The 22,287-nt window shown below is 37.2% G+C and overlaps 1 protein-coding gene across 9 annotated transcripts in view; it reads right to left on the bottom strand.

Annotated features, from left to right (window-relative positions):
* The window catches only part of LOC105212050 (protein sickie), a 333,362-nt gene that overhangs the window by 116,413 nt on the left and 194,662 nt on the right, over window positions 1–22,287 (bottom strand). For 8 of the 9 annotated variants that reach the window (XM_029040072.2, XM_029040074.2, XM_054227850.1 and 5 more), the window contains 3 exons: window positions 5,969–6,099; window positions 2,663–2,771; window positions 898–2,577 (listed from right to left, as the gene is read on the bottom strand). In XM_029040072.2, the coding sequence (XP_028895905.2) occupies window positions 898–2,577; window positions 2,663–2,771; window positions 5,969–6,099 (1,920 nt within the window). Of the gene's footprint in view, window positions 1–897; window positions 2,578–2,662; window positions 2,772–5,968; window positions 6,100–6,375; window positions 6,604–22,287 lie in introns of those variants that run through there. The other variant, XM_011183803.2, reaches the window with a different exon arrangement.

Genomic DNA, 22,287 nt, shown 5'->3' with positions numbered 1-22,287 from the left:
GAAACAGGCGACAAAACTGGCACCGGCAAGCATAAACAATAAACAACAACCATAGAAGCAAAAAAACCAGTTCAAACGCTATGACGTTTCATGGCTCAGCAGCGAGCGCGTAATTGGCACAAACGCTTTATTTTTGGCTGAAAACAGGCGCAGCAAAGCAAAAGCCAAAAAAAGTAAAGAAACAACAACAATGCAGTTTGGAAGTCACGGCATGCACCGCAAGCGTTTTTGGCTGGAGCCGAGTGCATTTTTTTGATTTGATTTTATTTTTTGCTTCTCTCACACAAAAGTGTCACGAGTAAGCGTGCAAATGTAGCGAAAAGCGCGTGAAGAATGCAACGCAGTGCAGTGACTCATATGCGCATACTCATTTAACGCCTGCTGGTGGTAAATAAAAGAGCGGAAAAAAGCACCGCTTGGCACCGCTATTTAGCAGAACTTCTTTTGTTTCATTTCTCTGACATTTGCATTTCTGCTGCGTGCTGCCACTTGGGCTATTATTTATGTGCGAAGAACATGCAAAAATGTGTCTTCAATTCGCAAGAAAAATCGCATCTTCGCGGACCAACCGCAAGGATGGCCGAAAGTGACGCGCGTGCTATGAATCATTACGAAAGTGTCTACTTCAAATGTTGGCGTGTGACTCAAGGCTGTCAGTGTGCTGGAGGCGGAGAGATGGGAGAAATTCTATATAAATCCATTTTATATATATTCGCTGTAGTTATATGATTAATGAGTCAGTATTTAGAGTTCAATACTTTCTCTGTTTTGGTTTAGATTTTTGGAGTAAGAGAGCGCTGTATATACAGATTGTTTTTAATGTTTTTAAATGAATTTTGATGTGCTTTTTTATGCATGAAATCAAATAATCAAGAAAAAAATTTATTTTCGACTTACCGTTCCTCGATGGTGGTCGGCAGTTGAGTCCGCGCACGCATCATGCTCAAGAAGTGCTTGGTATGCGCCGCCGAGCTGATGCCGCCAGCCATGAGCATGCCATGGTGACCAACACTGCCACTGCCCTCCGACAAATAACCATTATCGATGTCATGATAGCGTCTAGCAGTAGCGGCCGCGCGTTGCGCGAGGCGCGCTGAAGCGCTCACTCTCAACGAATCGCCATCGCTGCAGTAACCCTGATTTATTTCCGCTTCCATGAAATCGGCGACATAATTGCGCGCGCCACCGCCGCGTACACCGCGCGTCGGCAGTGTCACATGCGAGTTGTAGCCACGCAGCAGCGGTGGCATCGGCAGCAGACTCGTCGGTTTCTTCTCCTCGTAGATTGTGTCTATTCTGGAGGGTATTGTGTGGAACTTGGCGTTCGAGTGCGCATGCTGGTGTTGATGTGCGGCTGGCGAGTCAGGTGATTGCGCGTGACCGCGTAGTGGTGAGCGCTGTGGCGAGGCGAGTATGCCGGGACCGGCGTTGTATTCAAGTTTGCGCGCTGCTGGCGCATTGCCGGCAGGTGAAGTGGCGGATTTCGGTGGCGGCAGGCGACTGTTGTTCACATATGTGGCATGCCCTTGTTGTTGCTGTTGCTGCTGATTGTAATAAGCTTGTTGTTGCTGTTGATATTGCTGTTGGCGCTGTTGTTGCAACTGCAATTGTTGTTGTTGCTGTTGTGATATGTTTGTGGTGTTAGCGTAATATGGTGGCTTGCTGCCCGGTTCCGGTAGTATCGGCACCGGTTTTACGATATGTGGTTGATGTTGTTGTTGCTGCTGCTGTTGTTGTTGTTGTGTTAGTTCTTTCGTTCTTGCGCTCTCACTAGATATGTTTGCATGCATGCTTGATATGTCACTCTTTTCACGTTTCATCATCTCCTGCTGCGAATTTGAGTTGCTCATGCCACGGACACGATTATCGCTGCTGCCACTAACGCCACCCAAAGGCGATTGCGGTAATTTACTGGTACCCTTTATGGCGGCAATTGGTTTCGGTAGACCAGTGTTCGAGCCGTTGGGACTACACAGCCCCTTTGTGGGCGGTACTATCAACGAGGACTTCGAGTCTGACTTGGAATTCAGTGAGCCCTTCGATGAGGACTTCAGCGAATTCTTTTCGGTAACGCGCGGCAGTGAGTTCTTTGCGCGTCCCATTGTAGAGTTTCTACTCTCACCGCTAAAATCCTCTTTATTTAGCGAGCGCGCTGGACTCTTTTCCTTCTTATCCAGTTTGCTCACCTTCGTCTGCTCTTTCTTAAGCTGTGCCGCCATCAATTTCGATTGTTTGGTGTTGATTTTGCCCTTGCCTGATGTCACGCTGACCGTCGGTGGCTTGATCTGTGATATGTGTCCATCGTTGAGGCTCAGCGAAGAGTCAGAGCGTTCGGAACGCGCCGATGAGAAACCCGACGATGAGGAGGTGCGCTTCGATTGCACCTGCATCTTGGTGGAGGCGGCATTGGCGGCGTTCTGTTGTTGTTGTTTTTCTTTATTGAACAACTTGAGTTTGTCAAGCATGGAGTGCTTTTGTTGTGGCAACGTTGGTCCCATATTTCCGGCCGCGGCGGGTATGCCACTCGGTGGCGGTATGCCGCTCGCATGCGCTGCTTTAACGGTCGGTGGGCGTAAGCTGTGAATGGGTGAACGGTAGTTTTGTAAGAATAGGTATGGTTTCATCTCAAGAAATATAGAAAGGATCTAAGCAAGTTACTCACCCATTATTGTTGCCAGTTTTCAGACTTTGTATAGTATGATTAGTGGTTGGTGGACTATTCGGTCGCCCACTATTAAAGTCAGCGCCGCTTTTTCCTAAACCGGGTATGGCTGTAAGTACAAGAAACAAAAAAATAACGTTAGTAAGTAAATAATTTAAATATTGCGAATGGTTATTAATAAATGAAATCAACAGGGATATTTGAAAACCTAAAATTCGATATTATATAATATATAAAATAAAAACAAGAATCTATAGAGATATTTGATTTTCCTTCAAGACTGTATCTACTTATCTACTTTAATATCTTTTCTTCTCTTTTTCCGTAAAAGAAAACTCTCCAATAAATTACAACAACAACTGAACAACTTTTGTCATATGTAAACTTCAACATTAATTTACGACGCTTGCCATCGCGAGATGTCAACACCCTTTAAACAACTTTTTTACTTGCACTTGGCAGCAGGGTATTGCAAGAATCTCATACATGGAAACCGACTGGACATTAATTTAAATTACACGCATGTGATCGCAAGTCAGCTCCACAGTTGCAAGATGCATGGAAAACTGATTTATGCCAGCAGGACTCAGGCGGGGTCTATTCTAGCAAAGTAAAGGCGTAAGGAATTCTTTTTGCGGCCGCTGAAGCGAAACAACTGTCAGGCGAACAGCAACAAGAAGATATGCGTTAATTAATTTTCGAAACACGCGCCTACGCAATGCATTCAAGCATATGCAAGTGAGTACAAAAGTGAGTATATCTGTATATCCACTTGTGTACTACCCTTAGAGACAGTAAGGGAATTCATGTGTTACGTTTGTGGAGGGTACGTCGATCATTCACTTATAAGTATAAACCACAAATCGCCTGCGAGTGTAACAAATTAGTGACAAGCATAAATCAAAATCACAGCTTGATGAAGCGATAAACTCGAAATTATTTATGAACACATTGCGCTTTGACAAATACCAGTTTTCATTGCCTGTGTGAAGGCTTCTTTGTGGAATTTTTTCTTTGAGGAAGAAAGTGTGCATTGGAATTTACTTCCTGACTTGATAGATAGCTATCGTGTGAAATTGAATATGCATTGAAATGCTTCCGTTTTTTTTTTTTTTTACTAAAATAAATCCTTTGGAAAATTACTACTTATTCAAGCTGGCTTGGTAATCAACTTGGATTTTCATTGGTTATTATTGTATTTGCGAAATAGTGCCTTGGTCTCGAATAGAAGAGGAAGTTGAATTTACCTCACATATTTCTCCATTAGCAGAAATCATTCCTTTCTTTAAGCAGTTGAGATGAGGTTCTTTTCGTTTGACTTCACAAAGTTATTCCACAAGTTTTATGGATATTCATGTCTTTATTTTTATGATTGTTTTATATTCTCTGAGAAAAAAAATATAATGATGTCCGTTCCCTCATATACATATAAAGATTGATCCCCAACACAAGTATAACAACAGTTAAGCGGCTTAATGGTTACGCTTCATTATAATTGAACCCCTCTTTCGAATACAAAGGCTTAGTAGAATTTTTTAAACCAATTTTCGGCAGATTAATGGATTTCAGTGGCCTAATGCAATAATAAACAGCAAATGCATCCAAGTGAAATTGTTGACAAATTTTCGCGCTAAACATCTTTATATGAAACCATACAATCACAACAACCGTCATCAGTATCATCAAAAGGCCAGCACAAGCTCATAAATCCTATCATTATCAAGCCCAAATTTAAAAATACCCATGTGTGTCATTTGATATATGTGAGTATTCATTTTGAAAGGTGTTAGGGTTGAGGTGCGTTACAGCGTCACTGTGCTTAGACTCATTTTTATGCATTTACTGTACTTAACACCATAACATAACCAGCGCAAAAGCTTCCCCTGTCGGCATTTTCTGCGAATATGTATATTTATATAACAGCCCACATTCATATACTTCAAGCACTTTGACTGGCTATTTTTACCCTTTTATCTATGGCTAACACACAACACACCATTCATTGCTCACAATCTCGTACTCCTACGCTTTTACACTTATAAACTCACACACCCATTTACTTGTGCTCCAATGTACTCATACCCTCGCAGTCATCATGGTTTTCGGCTTCAAGTACTATTATCCTCATTGCGCTGTGCAACGCCAGCATGTCTGTCAAACAGAAATCTCGGTCAATTTTCGTGTCGTTTTTTGGTCGTTTTACACTCGCTCACACTTGCAACTCATACGTGTATTGTATTATTATTTACACACCCATCCATTTTCACATCAGAGCTTTGCTCTTAAGAAGCGCATTTCTATTAATCTAGGCTTGAATCTCTAGAGAAATATCGTAACGGTGGGTTATCAGCTTGTTAAACGGGATTTATTTTTTATTTCTATGGTACAAATGAAGGCTTGAATGGATTTCCCCTTCATATACTGTTGCTCAAGTGTAAACAGTAGCAGGTCAAAACAGGTATACTTTTTAGGGTTGTTTTCTATGTGGGTCCAAGTATATATGTGAAGCAGTATGAGTTGTGGTTTTATTGAAAAATGTTGAGTGAATTTTTAATTAAAATCTGTGGAGCAGCTAGCAAATATTTGAAATCAACTTCAGCGGACGCAAGTTGTTTGAGATTTTTCGAAGGGAGCTTTCTGTATATGAGTTTAAAATATAAAATTAATATTGTATTTTGTTAGGGATTGCTAATAAACGCGCAGAGAGACTATGTGAATTAATATTTTGTGCACCAATTGCTGGTAATTTGCAAATTAAGTTCAAAGAAGACTATTTCTATTTTAAGGTCTCTATGACCCAATGTGATGACAGCAGGTTAAGAGCTACTGAAAAGCGTTGAACTGGATTACGACTACTTTTGTCGATAATTAATTTGATGGGTAATGGAAATTAGTTTCAAAATATTTTTTAAAGAACACTAGTCATCGTTCTTTTGGGTATTAATTAACCCGGTACTGCCCAGAACTTTTTACGTTTCAGATTTTTCTGAAATGTAATACACCCATGTATGTTGGCCCCCTGAGCACTTCTGGAGTGTGTGACCTTTATCAGTGCTATTTGTGACCTATTTTCTACATGACGGGTTTCTCTCAATGAAGAAATCTAATTCTAGAACATTTTAGCTGAAGAGTGGTAGTGGTTTAGTTCCAAATGAATACGTATGACTTATCTAAACAGATTTTATAAATTCTAATAAAATTCTAACGAGTTGTTGCATTTTAGCACTGTTTATACCATAATATTGAAACTAACTTAACTCGACTTAAGCTTTTTTCAAATAAAAGTGACAATTTCTTTCAACTTACATGGCGTGTGATTGGGTGTCGGTGGCAGTGGTCGTACTTTGTCCGGTGGGCAACGGCGTTGCACCATAACAGTGGCGGGCAGCGGTATGGCTGTGCCGCCATTGGCCTTGGAGTAAGCGGTGGGTATTTGTCTGCAAGAAAAAGAATAAAGTAAAAATTTAAAATTTTGCATGAAATTAAGGATTCTGTCATTAAATTAAATTATTGCTGGTATTTTACATATGATTACATATTTTTATAAATATTTAAGTATTTTAAGCGTTATTAAGGTGCGCACGCTGCCATTGTAATAATTTAATGGATTGCACATAAATTCTTTATAATTTCATAAATATTTCATTTCCAGCGTATTCAAACTAATTTTAAGCACACAAATATGTTTATATATATGACTGTGTGTGTCATACCCCATCTTATCGTTTAATCGCTTATGTAATGTGTTGCGAGTGTGTTTCTTGGCATGCACCAGCGCAATGCTCTGTTGACAGTTAAAAAATTTACGAGGATTTTATTACAATTCAATTCACAATGAGCTTGCAGTGCACTCGTGTTGCCTTCGCTGGCTTATTGCGCTCCGGTGCTGGTGCGATGCGCGCTGCTCTCTACTTTTGCTGCCAATTTGCATGCGCTCCACTGTGTGAATGCATTCATTAGCTGTAAAAATACTGATACTTATATGCCGGCATGCGGTTTTGTGCGAAAATTACGAAATTATGCAAATTCGCTGCGCTGCGGCAATGCGCAAACCTGCTGCCTAATACCGCAATTACGGGCTTTTTATTCTTGAGCGCACGCAAGCAAAAACAATCACCGAAGCGTTTATTGAGTAAGGGAATGTGTTGAGTTCAAACAAAAGGTGTGCAAAAAAAGGGTTCGACAGTTGTAGAGCGAAAGCTCGCAAGTGAAAATGAAAAAAATAAAAATAAAAAATTATAAATATTTATGTGTGTAAGGGCGTGTGCGCACTTCAAATTAACAACAAATTTTAGTGAAAAATTAAAACTTTTACCAAAACACTTTTAAAGAGGTTAATTGATATCGCGCTGCATTTGCGTCATTCAGTTGGAAATTTTCTTAAATCGAGCAAAATTGTGGATTATTATAAGCGTGTGTTGTTTATTATTGAAAACTGCTTATGTATGCAATAAAATGTTAATGTTTTAACAGGAAAAAGCGGCAAAGCAGCTGCAAGAATAATTTGGAATTCGTTAACATAGTTGTTATACGAAGTTATTTTATTACGCGCGTATTAAGGGAACATTAACCGCAGTTGCTTGTCAAAAGGTGATTTTTGTGACGCAAATCCGGCAAGTGGTAATTTTAAACTGTGTTTTCAACATTATTTTTTTAAATTGAATATTGTTGGTGCTGTGAAAAATGCGTCCATTGAACAAAGTATGAGTCAAAGTGAGGAAAGTTCTGCTAACAATATTAAGTTTAGTGTTTGAGCTGATAAAAGTAGAATTTGCTATTATTTATATCCAAAAAAATAATATTATTTAGTTGATTGAACAAATTCGAACAATATTGCATTAAACTTTATTCAATTTTATGCAAATTGAGTAATATATATGCTATTGGACAAGTGGAACACTAACTTTAACAGAAGAATATAGAAACAAGAGTTGTATATTCAGTTTTTTGTACGTTGTAGAAGGGTTATAGAAATATAGTACTAAAATTTTAGCATTATTTAATTGAATAAACAAATTAGTAACATCTTGCATTAAACTTGCAACGAATAGTTGTTATGGCTACAATATACATATACGCTAATGAACAAGTGGAACACTAATTTGAAGGTAAGAAAATAGTAACAAGAGTAGTATTTTAAAATTCAGAGTCAGTGGACTCAACATTTAAGAGCGGTATGTCCAATTTATCATTACTTTTTCCATGATGATCACGACAGGCACGTTACTGTGAATGGGAATCGCTACAGCTCAATGATAACCGAATATTTTTGGCCGGAATTGCATGATACGGACTTGAACAATATGTGGATCCAACAGGACGGCACCACAAGCCACACAGCGAATGTCAAAATCGATTTATTGATAACCAAGTTTGGTGAACGTGTTATATCACGAAATGGGCCAGTCAATTGACCGACTCGATCGTGCGATTTGAACCCGTTAAACTATTTCCTGTGGGGCTACGTCAAGCCAGCGACGATCGGCAGATTTATGCTTGAAAACCGTCGAAAAATTGGGTTCAGCATTTGGACTTCTGCAAGCGTGTCCGTGGTGGCCATGCAAAAGAAATCGAGTTCTATACGTAATGACATCGAATGTACTTTCACTTTAACTTTCGTAGCACTCTTATTGAAAACCCTTATATAAGATCTTGTATTGAATCTAAGTAGTTTTTGGTGAGGTTCACATTCAGAGCGAGTGAAGTTCAGACTTATCTCTTTTTATCAGTTCTTATTCATAGGGTATCTATATAATTTATATATATTTAAAAAGAAAGGGATCGAAGCTAAAATACACAATGTCCTTCCAAATATCCAAGCAGCTTCACAACTGTGCTACTTTTCATTCAAATTTTCAATGACGATGATAAACAAAATTCCCACACACGCATTAAAGACATTAAATTATGGCAAATTAGTAGACAAGTTAGGGGAATACAGATGCAATAAGCGCGTAGCAACTAGGGATGCAAACATCGTGAAATGAAACATCGATTGTTCGATGTATCGATGTTTCTCCAAAACCCATCGAAATCAAAAACATCGGCCATTAAAACATCGATACATCGAAACATCGATGTATTTTTTGAACTTTTTTTACTTATTTTAAATTAAATGCGAAAAGCTAAGGGATACAGAAGCAAAAATAATAGTATAAATAAATGAAATGTTGTACGTCTTATGTTGATATATTTAATTTCACTAATCATTATATGTCTGTTAAAGTTTTTTCTCAATAAATAACAGAATTTCAAAACAACGACATGGAAAGTTTTTTCACTGTCATTTCTTTTCGATTTTACTTCTGCGTGATAGTTGACCTGGGTTTAGAAAACGGTCGTTTACTCGGCACTGAAGTGGCCACAATGTGTAAATATTAATAAGCCTATTTATACAACTCCGGAAACACAGCATTCATGTCAACCCAAACTCTATTGGCTTCTGATTGGTAGGGGTAACAGCCGAGATACATTTTATCTTCAACCTTCCGTCCCTGTAAGTGTAGATAAATTTGACAGCTTACATTTCACCTTTTGGTGAACCAAATGTATATTCTGGTTCCTAATATCAAACGAGTATTCTGTTTCACACTCATCCGAATATACCGTTGTATCAGCGAGATTCTTTGAACTTTTATGAAACAAAAAAAACAGCATTTCTTTTAGCCGTATCATCCATAAAATGCAGTAATTTTAATCTCTGATCTAACGCAGTAGCCTACGCTAGAATTAAATTGTATAAATGAATCATAAAAGCAACCGCAGAATTGTAAAGCGTATCCAAATAGAGGGTTTCGAGTTAATACCCGAAAAAGAGTGAAGGTGTGAAGTCAAATTTTTATAGAAAACAGCGACATAAAACATCGTTGAAAGTTACATCGATGCATCGATGTTTTTAGATTCGAGACATCGATGGCTAATATCGATGCATTTTGACGAAAACAACGATGTTTCAAAAACATCGATACATCGTTTGCATCCCTAGTAGCAACTCAAAATGCATGCGGTGGGTAATGAGAAAATATATGTGAGCACAACAACACCCACACACACACACACACATCAGTTTAGTTCTGCAACACTATGTTGCCACTTGTTGTAGAACGTCAACCGATACATTTGTTTATATGCAGACTTTTTGCACTCACTGTAAATAAAGCTATGTTTGCTGCATAAACATGTGTGTAGTGGCATTTAATTGCATGTGCGCCTGTGTGTGTGTGTTTGTGACTACAGCTATTTTATTTGTGCTCAACGACAGCGCTGCAAGCCAAGCATTGCCATAAACAAATGTGACAGAATCATTACTTAGTGAGTTGCCATTTTGGACTGCACTTAGACGTTGGCGTTGCAGTAAATAGTGGCTGCAACATTGATGAATGCACGTGCAACAACTACAACAGCAATAGAAATTGGTTGCAACGTTGTAAGGAGTTGTGCTGCTGACGGAAGTCAAAAATAATGTTGCATATTCACATAAATATTTTACGGTTCCTTCCTACCACTTTTGCCAACTACTTGCTACTGTTGCACGCCTGCTACTGCTGCATGTGGCGTCTGCTTTGTTTCACTGTCTGGAGTTGAAAGCCTGTTCTTCTATTTAGCATTTTCTCTTTTTCCCGACTGGAAGTTGTGCAATTTCACATAAATAGAAAACGTGCGGAAATGTTGAAATGTCGCCAAATGCAAATGCAACAAAATGCCAACTCACATACACACACACCAGCGTGCGTCACGAAGTGGCAGTTAGCAGGCAACGAACCATTGCAGCGCGGCTCAGTGAATCCGGAGCACACAAAGGCAGTCGAGTGTTTTCGCTTTTCGGCTTGGAGCAGTCGTCGTTGGTGCGGGCGTGGATACAGAAGCTTTTGCTGCAGCACCTTTCTTGCGTCTTCATTAAATTGAAATATGCACGTTGGCATGCACATACGCCGCATAAATACGCATGCACATGCAAATAGCGGTGACATTTATTTCATAGCGCAAAAATATTCCACGATTTGTGGCTTTGAACGAAGCCCGACACGTTGCATATGTGCGAGGTCAAAGACATTTTTAAATGATTTGTGGCGCAACGCGTCAAAGGGAAAATTACGTTGAGGTAATGATTGAGTAATATGATATTTTTATTTTATTAAGGAAATGTTTTGTTCAGTTTATTTATAGACTTTGATTTTGTAGAAGAAAGACTGTAGTATGCATTACAGGACATCAATCACAGGTTTGCTGACATTTTAAAAGTGGCAGAGTCTTTTGATTGTCGGGTAGTAAGGAAGATATATATTCACCATTCTTTTTCTTCTTCTTGACTGGCGTAGACACCGCTTATGCGGTTATAGCCGAGTCCACAATAGCGCGCCACGCATTTCTCTTTTTGGCAGTTTGTCCCAATTGGTAATACCAAGTGAATACGGTCCTTCTCCACCTGGTCCTTCCATCGGAGTGGAGGCCTCCTTCTTCATCGGCTTCCACCATCGAACACTTTCAGAGCTGGAGCACTTTCGTTCATTCGAACAACATGACCTAGCCAGCGTAGTCGCTGTCTTTTTATTCGCTGAACTATGTCTATGTCGTCGAATAGCACATACAGCTCATCATTCCATCGTCTGCGGTATTCGCCGTTGCCAATGTAAATAGGACCATAAATCTTCCTCATAACCTTTCTCTCGAAAACTCCTAGTACCGTCTCAACGGATGTTGACACCATCCACCGTTCTGCACCATACATCAGGACGGGAATAATGAGCGACTTGTAGAGTTTGATTTTTGTTCGTCGAGAGAGTAAAGTCCTCTCAATTCAATTGCCTACTCAGTCCATAGTAGCACATGTTGGAAAGAGTGATTCTGCGTTGGATTTCAAGTCTGACATTATTATTGGTGTTAATGCTGGTGCCTAGGTACAGGAAATTATCTACATCTTCAAAGTTATGACTGTCAACAGTGACGTGGGAGCTGTTTGTTTGATGACAGGAGATATTTCGCCTTGTCCTCGTTCACCACCATACGCTTCGATTCCTTATCCAGCCAGCAGCTGTACACTTTCATAGAAAATTGTACCTTCTCTATTTAGCTCTGCAGCTCGTATTATTTAATAAACGACTCGAATATAATAAACGAATGGTATAGAAAGTAGATCGGTATAAATGAATACAGAAACACAAGTATAGGGCGATCTCCACATAATCTCTAGAACTTACTTCAACCGGATTTTGGCTAATGCTTTATGCAATTATTGTGGGCAGAAATTATTGATCGCACTTCTCAATTTAAAAAATGGCTTTGAAAAGTATATCGTCTTTTGGTATAAAGAAGTAGAATTATGAGTTCTGCACTATTTCAGACATTACAGAGGGTATCCGAGAGTATTATATATATTATATTTTGAAAGTTTGTGATATAATATATTTGAGAGATCAACTCTATAAAACCTCGAGAGGGATGAAAAATGCTCTCTAGAAAATAAAGGGCAATGTTGTAGGAAACATGAAGTCACAATCTCCATCGTTAAGATTTTCCAGAATCATCTAACATCTGTCTCCAACTTCGAGACAAAATTTCCTATCGAGTTATAATTAAAAGCAGCAAAATCGACTTTTCAACACAAATTAAAAAACATAAATTTTACGCCAACACTTCCATATACAACAATGTAAATGCCAGTGCATAGACCCATTCATCACAAAAACATTCCACAAGGAATAAATGAAGAAAATTAGAAATAAAAAGAGCGCAAATTGCTTTCAATTTAAACTTTTTATTGCCGAAAAGAAAAGCCAAAAAAAAGCATAAACAAATTAAGTACTTGTTTTGTCTTATTAAATAAACGCACACACAGACACAACCAAGGAAAGGAGACTTTGTGGCAAACGACAAGCTCCTTGCTCCGAACAGCAGCTGCTGTGGCATTGAAGTAAAAGGATAACAAACAGTAAAAGCAAATTGCGAACTGTTTGGCGAAAACGATATTAGATTTCGCTATTAACAAGCGACGAGTGCAGGAAGCAAACTCGGTGTGAGTACGAAATCGAGACGCGCCGCGGAAATGTAAACTTCGCGCGCCTTGCTGTAAGCAGCTTTTGACTGCTTGGCGGTGCATTTGAGTTTGTGTGTGTTTAGGACAGCGTCTGCGGCAAAATTTACAATTACTTTTGTTTCATTGCGACTTTTTTTGTGCCACCTTTTGCTGCTGCTTAGCTTCTTCTCAACCGTTAATGTGTTTATTTGTATGTGTGTGGCGACAAAGTCAATGCCATCTGCGTAAGACGTGGAGGTGTGGCGGCGATTGTAGGAGTAGTAGGGTAGCAAGGAATGTCCTGGCAAGCTCTTTTGGTATAGCTGCCGAGTAAGAATGCTTTTGTTGTTGTTGTGTGGCATTGTTTACATACACAACAGTCACAAACAGCTTGTAACTCAACGCAAATAAAGTAATCTTTCTTCACTTCATACAGCGCGTGATATAATTGCGCGACTACTTAGATGCCAGCGTTACTACTTAGATAAAGAGCGTTGTTTTGGCTTGTTGACGCCAAAGATTTGTGCGCTTATACAAAGTTATATACAATAGCTATATGTTTATATACATGCATGTTGCCGCAACATGTTGTTTGACAAGGCTGTGTCTTTTTGACGTTTTCAGGGGAACTTTTTTTTAAATTTTTTACTGTTATTTTCATGAAGATTTATTGCTCTAGCTCTGTACTGAAATTAATACGCAACTGTCTACATTTTCTTTGCTTACTTTTCGCGCAGCAAATATTAGTTGTGTGCCATAAGCGCTGCTTTCTCGAGTTTTATTTTATTAAAGATACGTATTTGCTGTTGCTGTTGTCTGAAAAAATAATTTTTTATGTCTCTTTTGACATTTTGTAGACAGTTTACTTTTAAAGTCTTTATTATTTTATGCTCACTTTGTTGATATTAAATTAAATTTTTGGGTACTTGCTTTAAGGTCAATTAAGAAAATGTTGCAGAAAATAGTTTTTAAAATGGAATATGCTAACTTTATGATTTTTGTATTCTATTTAATTATTTTTATTTCCATAATTTAGTTTCATTTGAAAAAATACTGACAAAGTATTCGGTCTACAATTTTGCTTTCGCCGTTTTCCAATAGGTGTCTCTAGGGTCAAGCACTGGTCGATTAAATCGATTTTTTAAATCGATCTTGGCCATTTGTGTCAACATTAACCCAACAAAATATTTGTAGAGATCTTTTTGCATCCCAATCTAATTCTCAACTGAAAATGTCACTTTTTGAGCCGAATTCTCGACATTTGCGGGAAATTTTGCTTTTCTTTTTTAATTCCAAGAAAAGTGCGGCTGAGGCTCATCAACATTTGTACACGTTTTTATACGAAAAAAAAAATGAAATTTACAAAAAAAAATGGCGGAAGCAAAGTTGTAGACCTATAACTATTAGGATTATATAATATTAGGAGAGCTTTGGTTCTAAGTTCTAGACCCTTCTAAATCACTTTATTTTTCTAGAAAACTTCGTAGACCCTAACTTAGAAAGAAGAATTCAAAAGAAAATGGAAATTACATCCAGCCATAGACTAAAAATAAATGGATGGTATTATCGCCTCCCTGCCACGTCTTCATATAAATACAACAACAACACAATTTAAAAAATTATAATCGCTAACACCTCTGCAACAATTAAAGCGCTATTGTCCGCGCTGATCGAAACACGACACTTAATCACTTGAAAGTGCCTACATACGCGCCATTTAATAGTTTTAGGTGCGCCGCAACTTTTTCAACAACTCACTGTTGCACTAGCGGCTGCATACATTACTACACCTTCTAGCAACATTTTTCGCACGACACATCAATGGCGCGGTAATTACGCTTATTATCAAACATTCAACACCTACTCAAAAAACTATCACTTATAATAATGCCGTTAACACATACTAACACAGCACTCACCTATCAACAACAAACAACAAGTATACGTCCCACATGTTGCTCAAAAGATGTTGCATGATTAAATCAGCGACTTTTCACTATTACTGCCAACTAAACAACAACATGCCACAAGAGCGACTGGACGTACGTTGTTTAACTTAACAATAGTCTGGCGGCGGCAAGGGGGGATAATGTTGGACAAAATGCTTTTAAGCGTCTTGTTGAAGTGGCGTTTGGTGGCATAAATGTTGAACTTATGCAGTTTTGCAGCAACAACGCTGTACATAAATTACTTGCAACTTGAATGGAGACGTTTAACTCTTGTTTTTTCTATTGTTGCTGTGAATTTTTCATTTTTATTGCTTTAATATGCATGGCTTGCTTAGTTATTGTTGTAGTCATACCACCGTTGTCGAGTTGACAGTTGTGGAGCGTATGTTGCATGCCACGAGTAAGCCAACTCGCTGATTGCCTGCTTGTTTGCATATTTTTCAACCGCCTTCTTTACCAATTTCATTTTCATGTTTTTGTTGTTGGTGTTGCACATCAGTGTGTGTTCGGCATGTTGGCGTGAGCGTTGTGTGGCTAATTTTACTTTTTATAGCCAAAAGTCCATTTAACGAAATTAAATGCAATTTCAGCCAGTTGCTTTCTGGCGAAGTGCATGGTTGAGGAGCTTGACTGCAATGTTGTTGTTCTACTGCCGCTATTCATGTTTGGAGTGGGTGCAAAGGTTGAGCGATAATTTGATGGCAAGCAAAGCTTGTAAATATGAAAATTGATTAAGTGAAAGTTAAATGTTGGCAAGTTAACAGTTTTTATGATCTATGCAATTTTCCAGCGTTACTTTTTACGATTGGTTTAACTATAAAGGTAGTGGGTTTATAGGTTATGTTAATTGAAATGGAAGAAATAGGTTAGGTAACGTTAGATAAAACTCCTTAAGGCTTCAAAATAGATTAGAGGGAACTGAAGAGGACTTGTACCGGCTTTTATTTATTTTATAGTTTAGGCTGTTGAGTATAATCTTTGTCCTTGATGAATTATTTTATAACCTCATCTTTAGAGAGAGTCTAAATATCGATTACAACAATTCTTCTGATCTTCAATGTATTTGAGAAGAATTATACTTCCGTTGAACGGGCTCCAATGTAAGAAGTCACGTGAAGGGATAATAGTTGACATAAGGGGATTTCCGATTAGATTTCATAATTCGAAATGCAATGTAATACCTAAAGGAGTAATGATTATTTTCCGAAAAATTTCAAAATATAGCTGTATATTTTTGTCATAAGATCTGCAAGCTATTCTCAGATGAATTTATTATTATTATTTTTTTTTTAAATGATGAACTCATAGAGAAAACTGTCGAAAAAAGAAGTTTTTCTGCAACAAAAAAATCTTAGTAATTTTCTTGGACTTAAAAAACAACGGATAGAAAGCTTTATTATGAATTCTATGCGTTGAACTTTTAAAAGTAAAAATCACAAATATATACTTCTCATACTTTATGATTTCTTAAACCATTTACAATACACTATGTATGGACTAAAAATGCATTCTCAACTACAATTCATACTTAAGCACTTTGTGACATTCTTCAAAAACAAAAACACCACTCCTTTCACTTGAGCACTCAGCAGTGCACACAGCAACAGCGCCACAAGTACCGCGGTCTACTCCAGATTCGCACACAACTCGTCCCACTTGCCGCGCGCACTATGCACACTCGAGCATCATCTACTCACATACTTAGAGGTGCTACTAAAAGCGACTGCACTCAAGCAACTCGCAGCACCTCGATCAAGCAACCGGGCACGCCAGCATATCCTTGGTGTTGTAAACAAACACGAACTGGATAAAAGTAAGCGCGTTGAGGCGCTGAGGCGACACAGCCACTTCATCTGCCTCACTCAGTGTGCTTAGCGTGCTCAGGTGATGAGATGCCAACATTGCGTCTGTCCCTAAAGTGATACATATGTTTTTGGTTTTCCATTTGCATATACATATGTATGTGTGCGCATGTGTGAAAGTCACTGAAAGACACACTTCACTACAATGTGGGCAGCTATACATGTAATGTGTGGTGTGTGTGTTTGTAGGGAAAGCAAACAACAATTGGCGCGTCTAAAAGGAACTCGTGTTTATACCAAATGAAAGGAAGCCATCATAAATGCAAGTGGAGTGCAGTGACAGCGGGACGCAGGTGCAGGAAGTGAGTGGTAGACATGGAAGGGCATTTGTTATTGTTTTGTAGATACTTTGACTAGCTGACTGACTGACTGTCTACAACTTCGTTTTCAACTTTGTGTGACCAAACACGCGCCATGGCAGCGCGAGCAAACAATTGTCTCTAGCTCCACAAAGAAGTTGGTGTACTTATGTATGTATTTATGTAAGTATGTATGCATGTACTTGCTACAATTTTATCATGCTAATGCAGGTTTTATACGCTCATAAATGCAAGATAAAAAGTGTCAACTTGGTAATAGAGAAGAGGAAGTTGTCGCACGACAAGTGAGATGAATATACATAGATACAAAATATGTTCATATATATTTACTTTTACATATATGTATGTATACATGTATATTTAAGTATATAGCAGTAGTGAAGAAGTGTAAGTTTAGTAAGAAACTCTGCGCTGTTTGACCAAAGTCTTGCATTCAGTTCAGAGGAAATGAAGCTGTGTGCTTTCATTTTTACCTTTCACATTTAACTCTCTTGTAATTTTTATGGACGCATATTAAATTTCGATGCTTAAACACTTTGTGGCATTTTACTGGTATTTACGAGTACAAATTAAGAAAGTAATCTTCTTCTGAACGTTAGAATACTTTGTTGCTATTCACTAGGATAAGTACAAATTCTCTTACGATAGCGTTAGACCTTAAAATCTTAGGTAAGTAGAAAACATTTCTTACAGTATTCTTTGAGCTAATAAACCCCTAACCAGTACCGACTACCGTCATCTCAGTGTAGATGGTAGTCTTTCAGAACTCACGAAAGCCCAAGCCTTGTCAATTATTTTAAGCAATTGAATGCGATCGATTTATGTGAAATGTATTTCCACACAAAATCTTCAGTTAATTTAGTTAGTTTGTTTATATATCATTTCAATCCAATTTGTTTCAGTATTTATCATTAATCCTATTATTGAAGATCTTTTAATGAAATAGTCCCAAGAAAACACAATTGAAAGACTAGTTTGCCTTGGAAGTTATAGACCTGATATTAGAATAACTTGAGAGGATATTCTGGTCTAGGATTCTGAAAAAAATCGATTTTTTTTGCAAAGTTTATACTTTCAAAAATATGACCTTGGAAGGATTTTTCAAAATTCGACTTATTTTCGGAGAAACAGCCGAATTTGTGACGTGGCGTCCGAGCCGGCCGAGCGGTCTCTTAAACTTTAAACGCGTTTTTCTCGAAACTCGAAACTTTTTTTGAGGTGGTTGACATGATATCTCAAGTTCTACTGAACCGATTCATTTGGAAGATATCTGAAATTTGGAATATATCTTATTTATACAATACTCTATCGTGTCTGCCTCGGATTTTTTTTTGATTTGAAGTATTTTTAAAAAATTCGAAAAGGTCGAAAAAAGCGGATAAAAAAAATTTTTTTCAAGTCGACGCCATTTTGTTAGTAGGTATTATTATTTTTTGAAAATGGTCAACCCGATAACGACATCCTTACTAATGAAGAATCTTCTTGTTTTTTGTGTTTTAGATTTTTACAAGGGTTGAAATCATGTCAACCGTTTTTTTTGAAGCCCCCACTCCACCGGCCCGTATCTCGACGAATTTTGGTTTTTTTCAATTTTTTTTTATATTATTAAAATGTCAATAAAAAACGTATAAAAAAATTTATAGTAAACATGTTTTCATTTTTTTTATCTCAGTTTAAAAAATGCCTAAAATTCATGCTTCTAGACCAGAATACCCCCTTAAACTGAATGGATTTCTAGATATTGAATGTTTTTACTGAAGCAGAGAAACAATAATTCATACTTGATTTGACGGCTTATGCCAATGTCTTCACCTAAGGGTTAACTGACAAAATTTATTGCTTCTCTACAGGTTTTTGTCCATACTAAAGCTTGCTAAACATCTTAAGCAACAATTTTATATTGACTTTGTGTATTTAAGAAGGGGTTATTGTATTTTTTTTTTAGAAAAATTCTTTAGCCGAAATAATATCCTGTTTCCAATTTCATTGCGACCCAAAATGTATAGTTTCTACAATGCATAATTTTACACACAATCAAAATATTTTATTTAAACAGTACGAACTGTAACTTTTTCTACTTCCTCATAACAAAGAGCTGACCTTAGCGTATCAGTGACGCATGAAATTGCGACAAGGCAACAACAATAGCTTTATAGCGACGTGCTAAAAAAGTTGCCGAAAAACCTTTGCTTCACAAGAACTAAAAAAACGCTGTCTGCTTGTGCGCTAAAGGAAAAATAAATAAAAAGTGTCATAACAACGGAGTAAAAGCCAAAAAAAAAAGATTTGCCACACGTTGCACGTGCCGGTATTGTTGCTTAAATATGCATAAAAAGGTTTGTTGCACCGACAAGTTCCCTGTAGCTCACTACAACAATGCAAACACACTTATATTTTTATAATATAATATAACGTACCTACGGTGCCTAACGCATCAGATTTATGCACCTTCCTGTGCGGCTTTATTCTACATATATGTCAGTCTATGGCTTTTAATAACGTCACAGCAGCGAGCATGCTTACTACACTTTGCACACGTTCGCAACGTGTCGCATTACAATTTATAATTCATATTCATATGCATACGAGATGATGGCGGTGCGTCGTTACGGTCTCCTGGTGTCAACCGTTGTTGAATGGTCGTTGCATGCCACAAAAACCCCATTCATTGAACAATGAAAGTTGTGTTGCGGCTTTCACCGCCGGGTGTGCTGGTACGTTGCTTGCTTGTTTGCTGTGCGGCAACTCTATCGGCCGTTAGGTACTTGACAATAACAACTTGTGTCCCTATTGTCATACGGTGCCTATCAATTCTATTCTAATAATCTATTCGCTTTTATGCGCCAGTTAGTTGGGTTTTATTCTATTAAAAGTTAACTATGCTGAGATTTGAGATTTGTGTTGCTGATAAATTTATATTTATAGTGTGTGTTGAGTGTAGCTGGTTTGGTTGAGAGGAGTAGAGTTGGAAGGGAAGTCAAAATGTTCATATGTTTATTGATATCTAGGCATACTAGTTAACTAGTTCAAGACCGTCGTGGGGAATGATTTATTCGATAAATTAAGTTTATGATTAACTCATTCGATAAGCTGGAAGATACTAGGGTACTCAAACTGATGTCATTGATAGTAAGAACTGGTTTAAAACGATCAATAAAAGAAAGAAAATATACTCTTAATATAGTTCTTTTTTATCCGGATTCCATTTAGATTTAGATTTAGAGTGATTATGAAGCATTTTTTTTTATCATTGCATTAATACACAATCGATATTCCTAGATTTTAGAGAAATATGATCCACTTGAAATCACAGAACTACTGTGAGAACTTTCTTTCCACACACAACTCTGTTTGAAGAACTAAAAACAAGAAAAAGTGGGAATCAGCAGCACACTAATCCCTAGTAAAGTCGTGTTCATAATAAATCGATGGATTTCCACACCTTCAGTGGGAGAGTTCGTGGGAACTGAGCGCAGTTTAGCAAACATTCAACTACATTCCAATCGCACTTAACTTCGTATTTGACTTGCGCCTCGATACGATCGGTATAGGGTGCATCCATCTGTTCTCAGCAAGTAACTCTAGTTTTATAGGGTAAGGTATGGTATTGAGTATTGTTTCACCCCCCTAATTGTGATCATCTATAGTTTGTATTATGTTCAGCAACCGTATTTATAACCTATTATAAGTGCGCAATAAAGGTTTGGGAATAATGAGCAATGACGGCGCAACTAATGTGCGGTTGAAAGATATTATTCTATGATGAGAAGCGTGAAAAGTGGTGGTGGGAAAATCGGAAGCAAACAAACCAAATGCAGTCAGATTTGTGCTTCAATTAATATCGGTGGTGTGACAGACTCGACTTATGTAGATATCAAGGGAATTAAAAGCAGTGTATGGAGAGCTATGTAATCTTACACTGAGGAGTAATAAATATGGGAAGAACAAACACTAATTCCTATGTATAATGTCTGCTAGGAGAGGATAATGATATTTTCATGTACTAATAATCATATATGGAGATATTACATGTCTACAAGAGTAGATATTATAAAGAGTATGGTTAAGTAAGCATGGCTTCAATGAAATCAGAGGTAGATTAGAGTACTATGTGGTTTTTGAGACAGTTGATTCTTGGATTATCTATATGATGTTATGCATTTTCCTAGTTTCAAACATTATTTTTAATGTGTCTATGTATGCATATGTACAGTATATATCACCTTCCTTCATACTGCATTTCCATCCTTCTTATTATTTCCATATTTGTTTACTAATGGAAAAGCCAAGTTTTTTATTTGCACTTTGATGTTTGTAATTGAATCACATGCTCGTAAGGGATGCTTGATTCTCTGATTTTTTTAAACTTGCTGCGGTGGTGGAAATCCAAATTTAAGGGTTGTTGTTATGTGAAAATTTTGAAATCAAAACCAAACCGAAGCAAAATATGAGTTTCTATTATGAATATGAATAATATATGAATTAGATGCGCGCATCGAGCAAATTGAAAAATAAGTCTATGCACATAAGTAAGGAATGAGTAAAATCGATTTGATTGCATAATATTCGAACATACTGTAATAAATCTGAAATGACCGGAGGTCTAAGAAAATGCAAACAAAGCAAATTTTTGTTATTTTTTTATTACTTAAAATATTCATGAAAATTTTAAAAGCGTATCTCGACTTGGCCTGTGGCCAAAAGGATAGATGCTAAGAAAAGGTTTGAAAAGGCAAAAATTGCATATGACTGCACTAAATAAATAAAAATATAAAGGAGTACAAAAACAGCATAAGAAAACTTTTTGGAGTGCAAAGAAATGTAGCAAAAATTGCATATCAGGAGCATTCACCATATGATGCGATACGTGCAACAAAGCAATCATTGCATAAGCAAACTTTTTGCTGGGATTTGAGGCCATTTTTTTTTTTTTAAGGAAAATACTATAAAGTATAGAGTTTAGTATTTATGCATCTAACTGTTTAAGCAATCTTTAATTTTCTTTTAATTTTTTATTAATTATTATTAAAAACTACTGGAAAAGCATACACCGGATTAAATTTATATTTGTTAATAAAAAATATTTTTTTATATACATTTGTTTTTGGAAATCAATATGGTTTGACCAAACCTGTGAGGAAACGAATTGGTTAACCTTTTTGTAGCGTTTTGAGGTGCACATATAATAAAAAATTTCCTTTCCAAACGGTATTGAGAATATATTTCCCAAAACTACTAAAATTATAGAATGGAATAATCGAAAGTATTTCACCTTTGACATATTATCTAAATATAACGAGACTTAGTACATTTGTATGCTGTATAAAATGCCATAAAGACGCTGAAACTATCCGAAAACCTTACTATATACACAAAACAAAAACATTATCTTCCAAAAAAAAAACACAGATTTTCACATATTTTTGACCTTAGCGCTTTAACTCTGTTCATCATACATTAATACACAGACTTCTACTGAAGG

This window comes from Zeugodacus cucurbitae, chromosome 3 (genome assembly GCF_028554725.1).
Source record: "Zeugodacus cucurbitae isolate PBARC_wt_2022May chromosome 3, idZeuCucr1.2, whole genome shotgun sequence".
NCBI classification, from domain to species: domain Eukaryota; kingdom Metazoa; phylum Arthropoda; class Insecta; order Diptera; family Tephritidae; genus Zeugodacus; species Zeugodacus cucurbitae.
The sequence above is the reverse complement of the archived record's forward strand: the minus strand, read 5'-3'. Positions and strand labels throughout refer to the sequence as shown.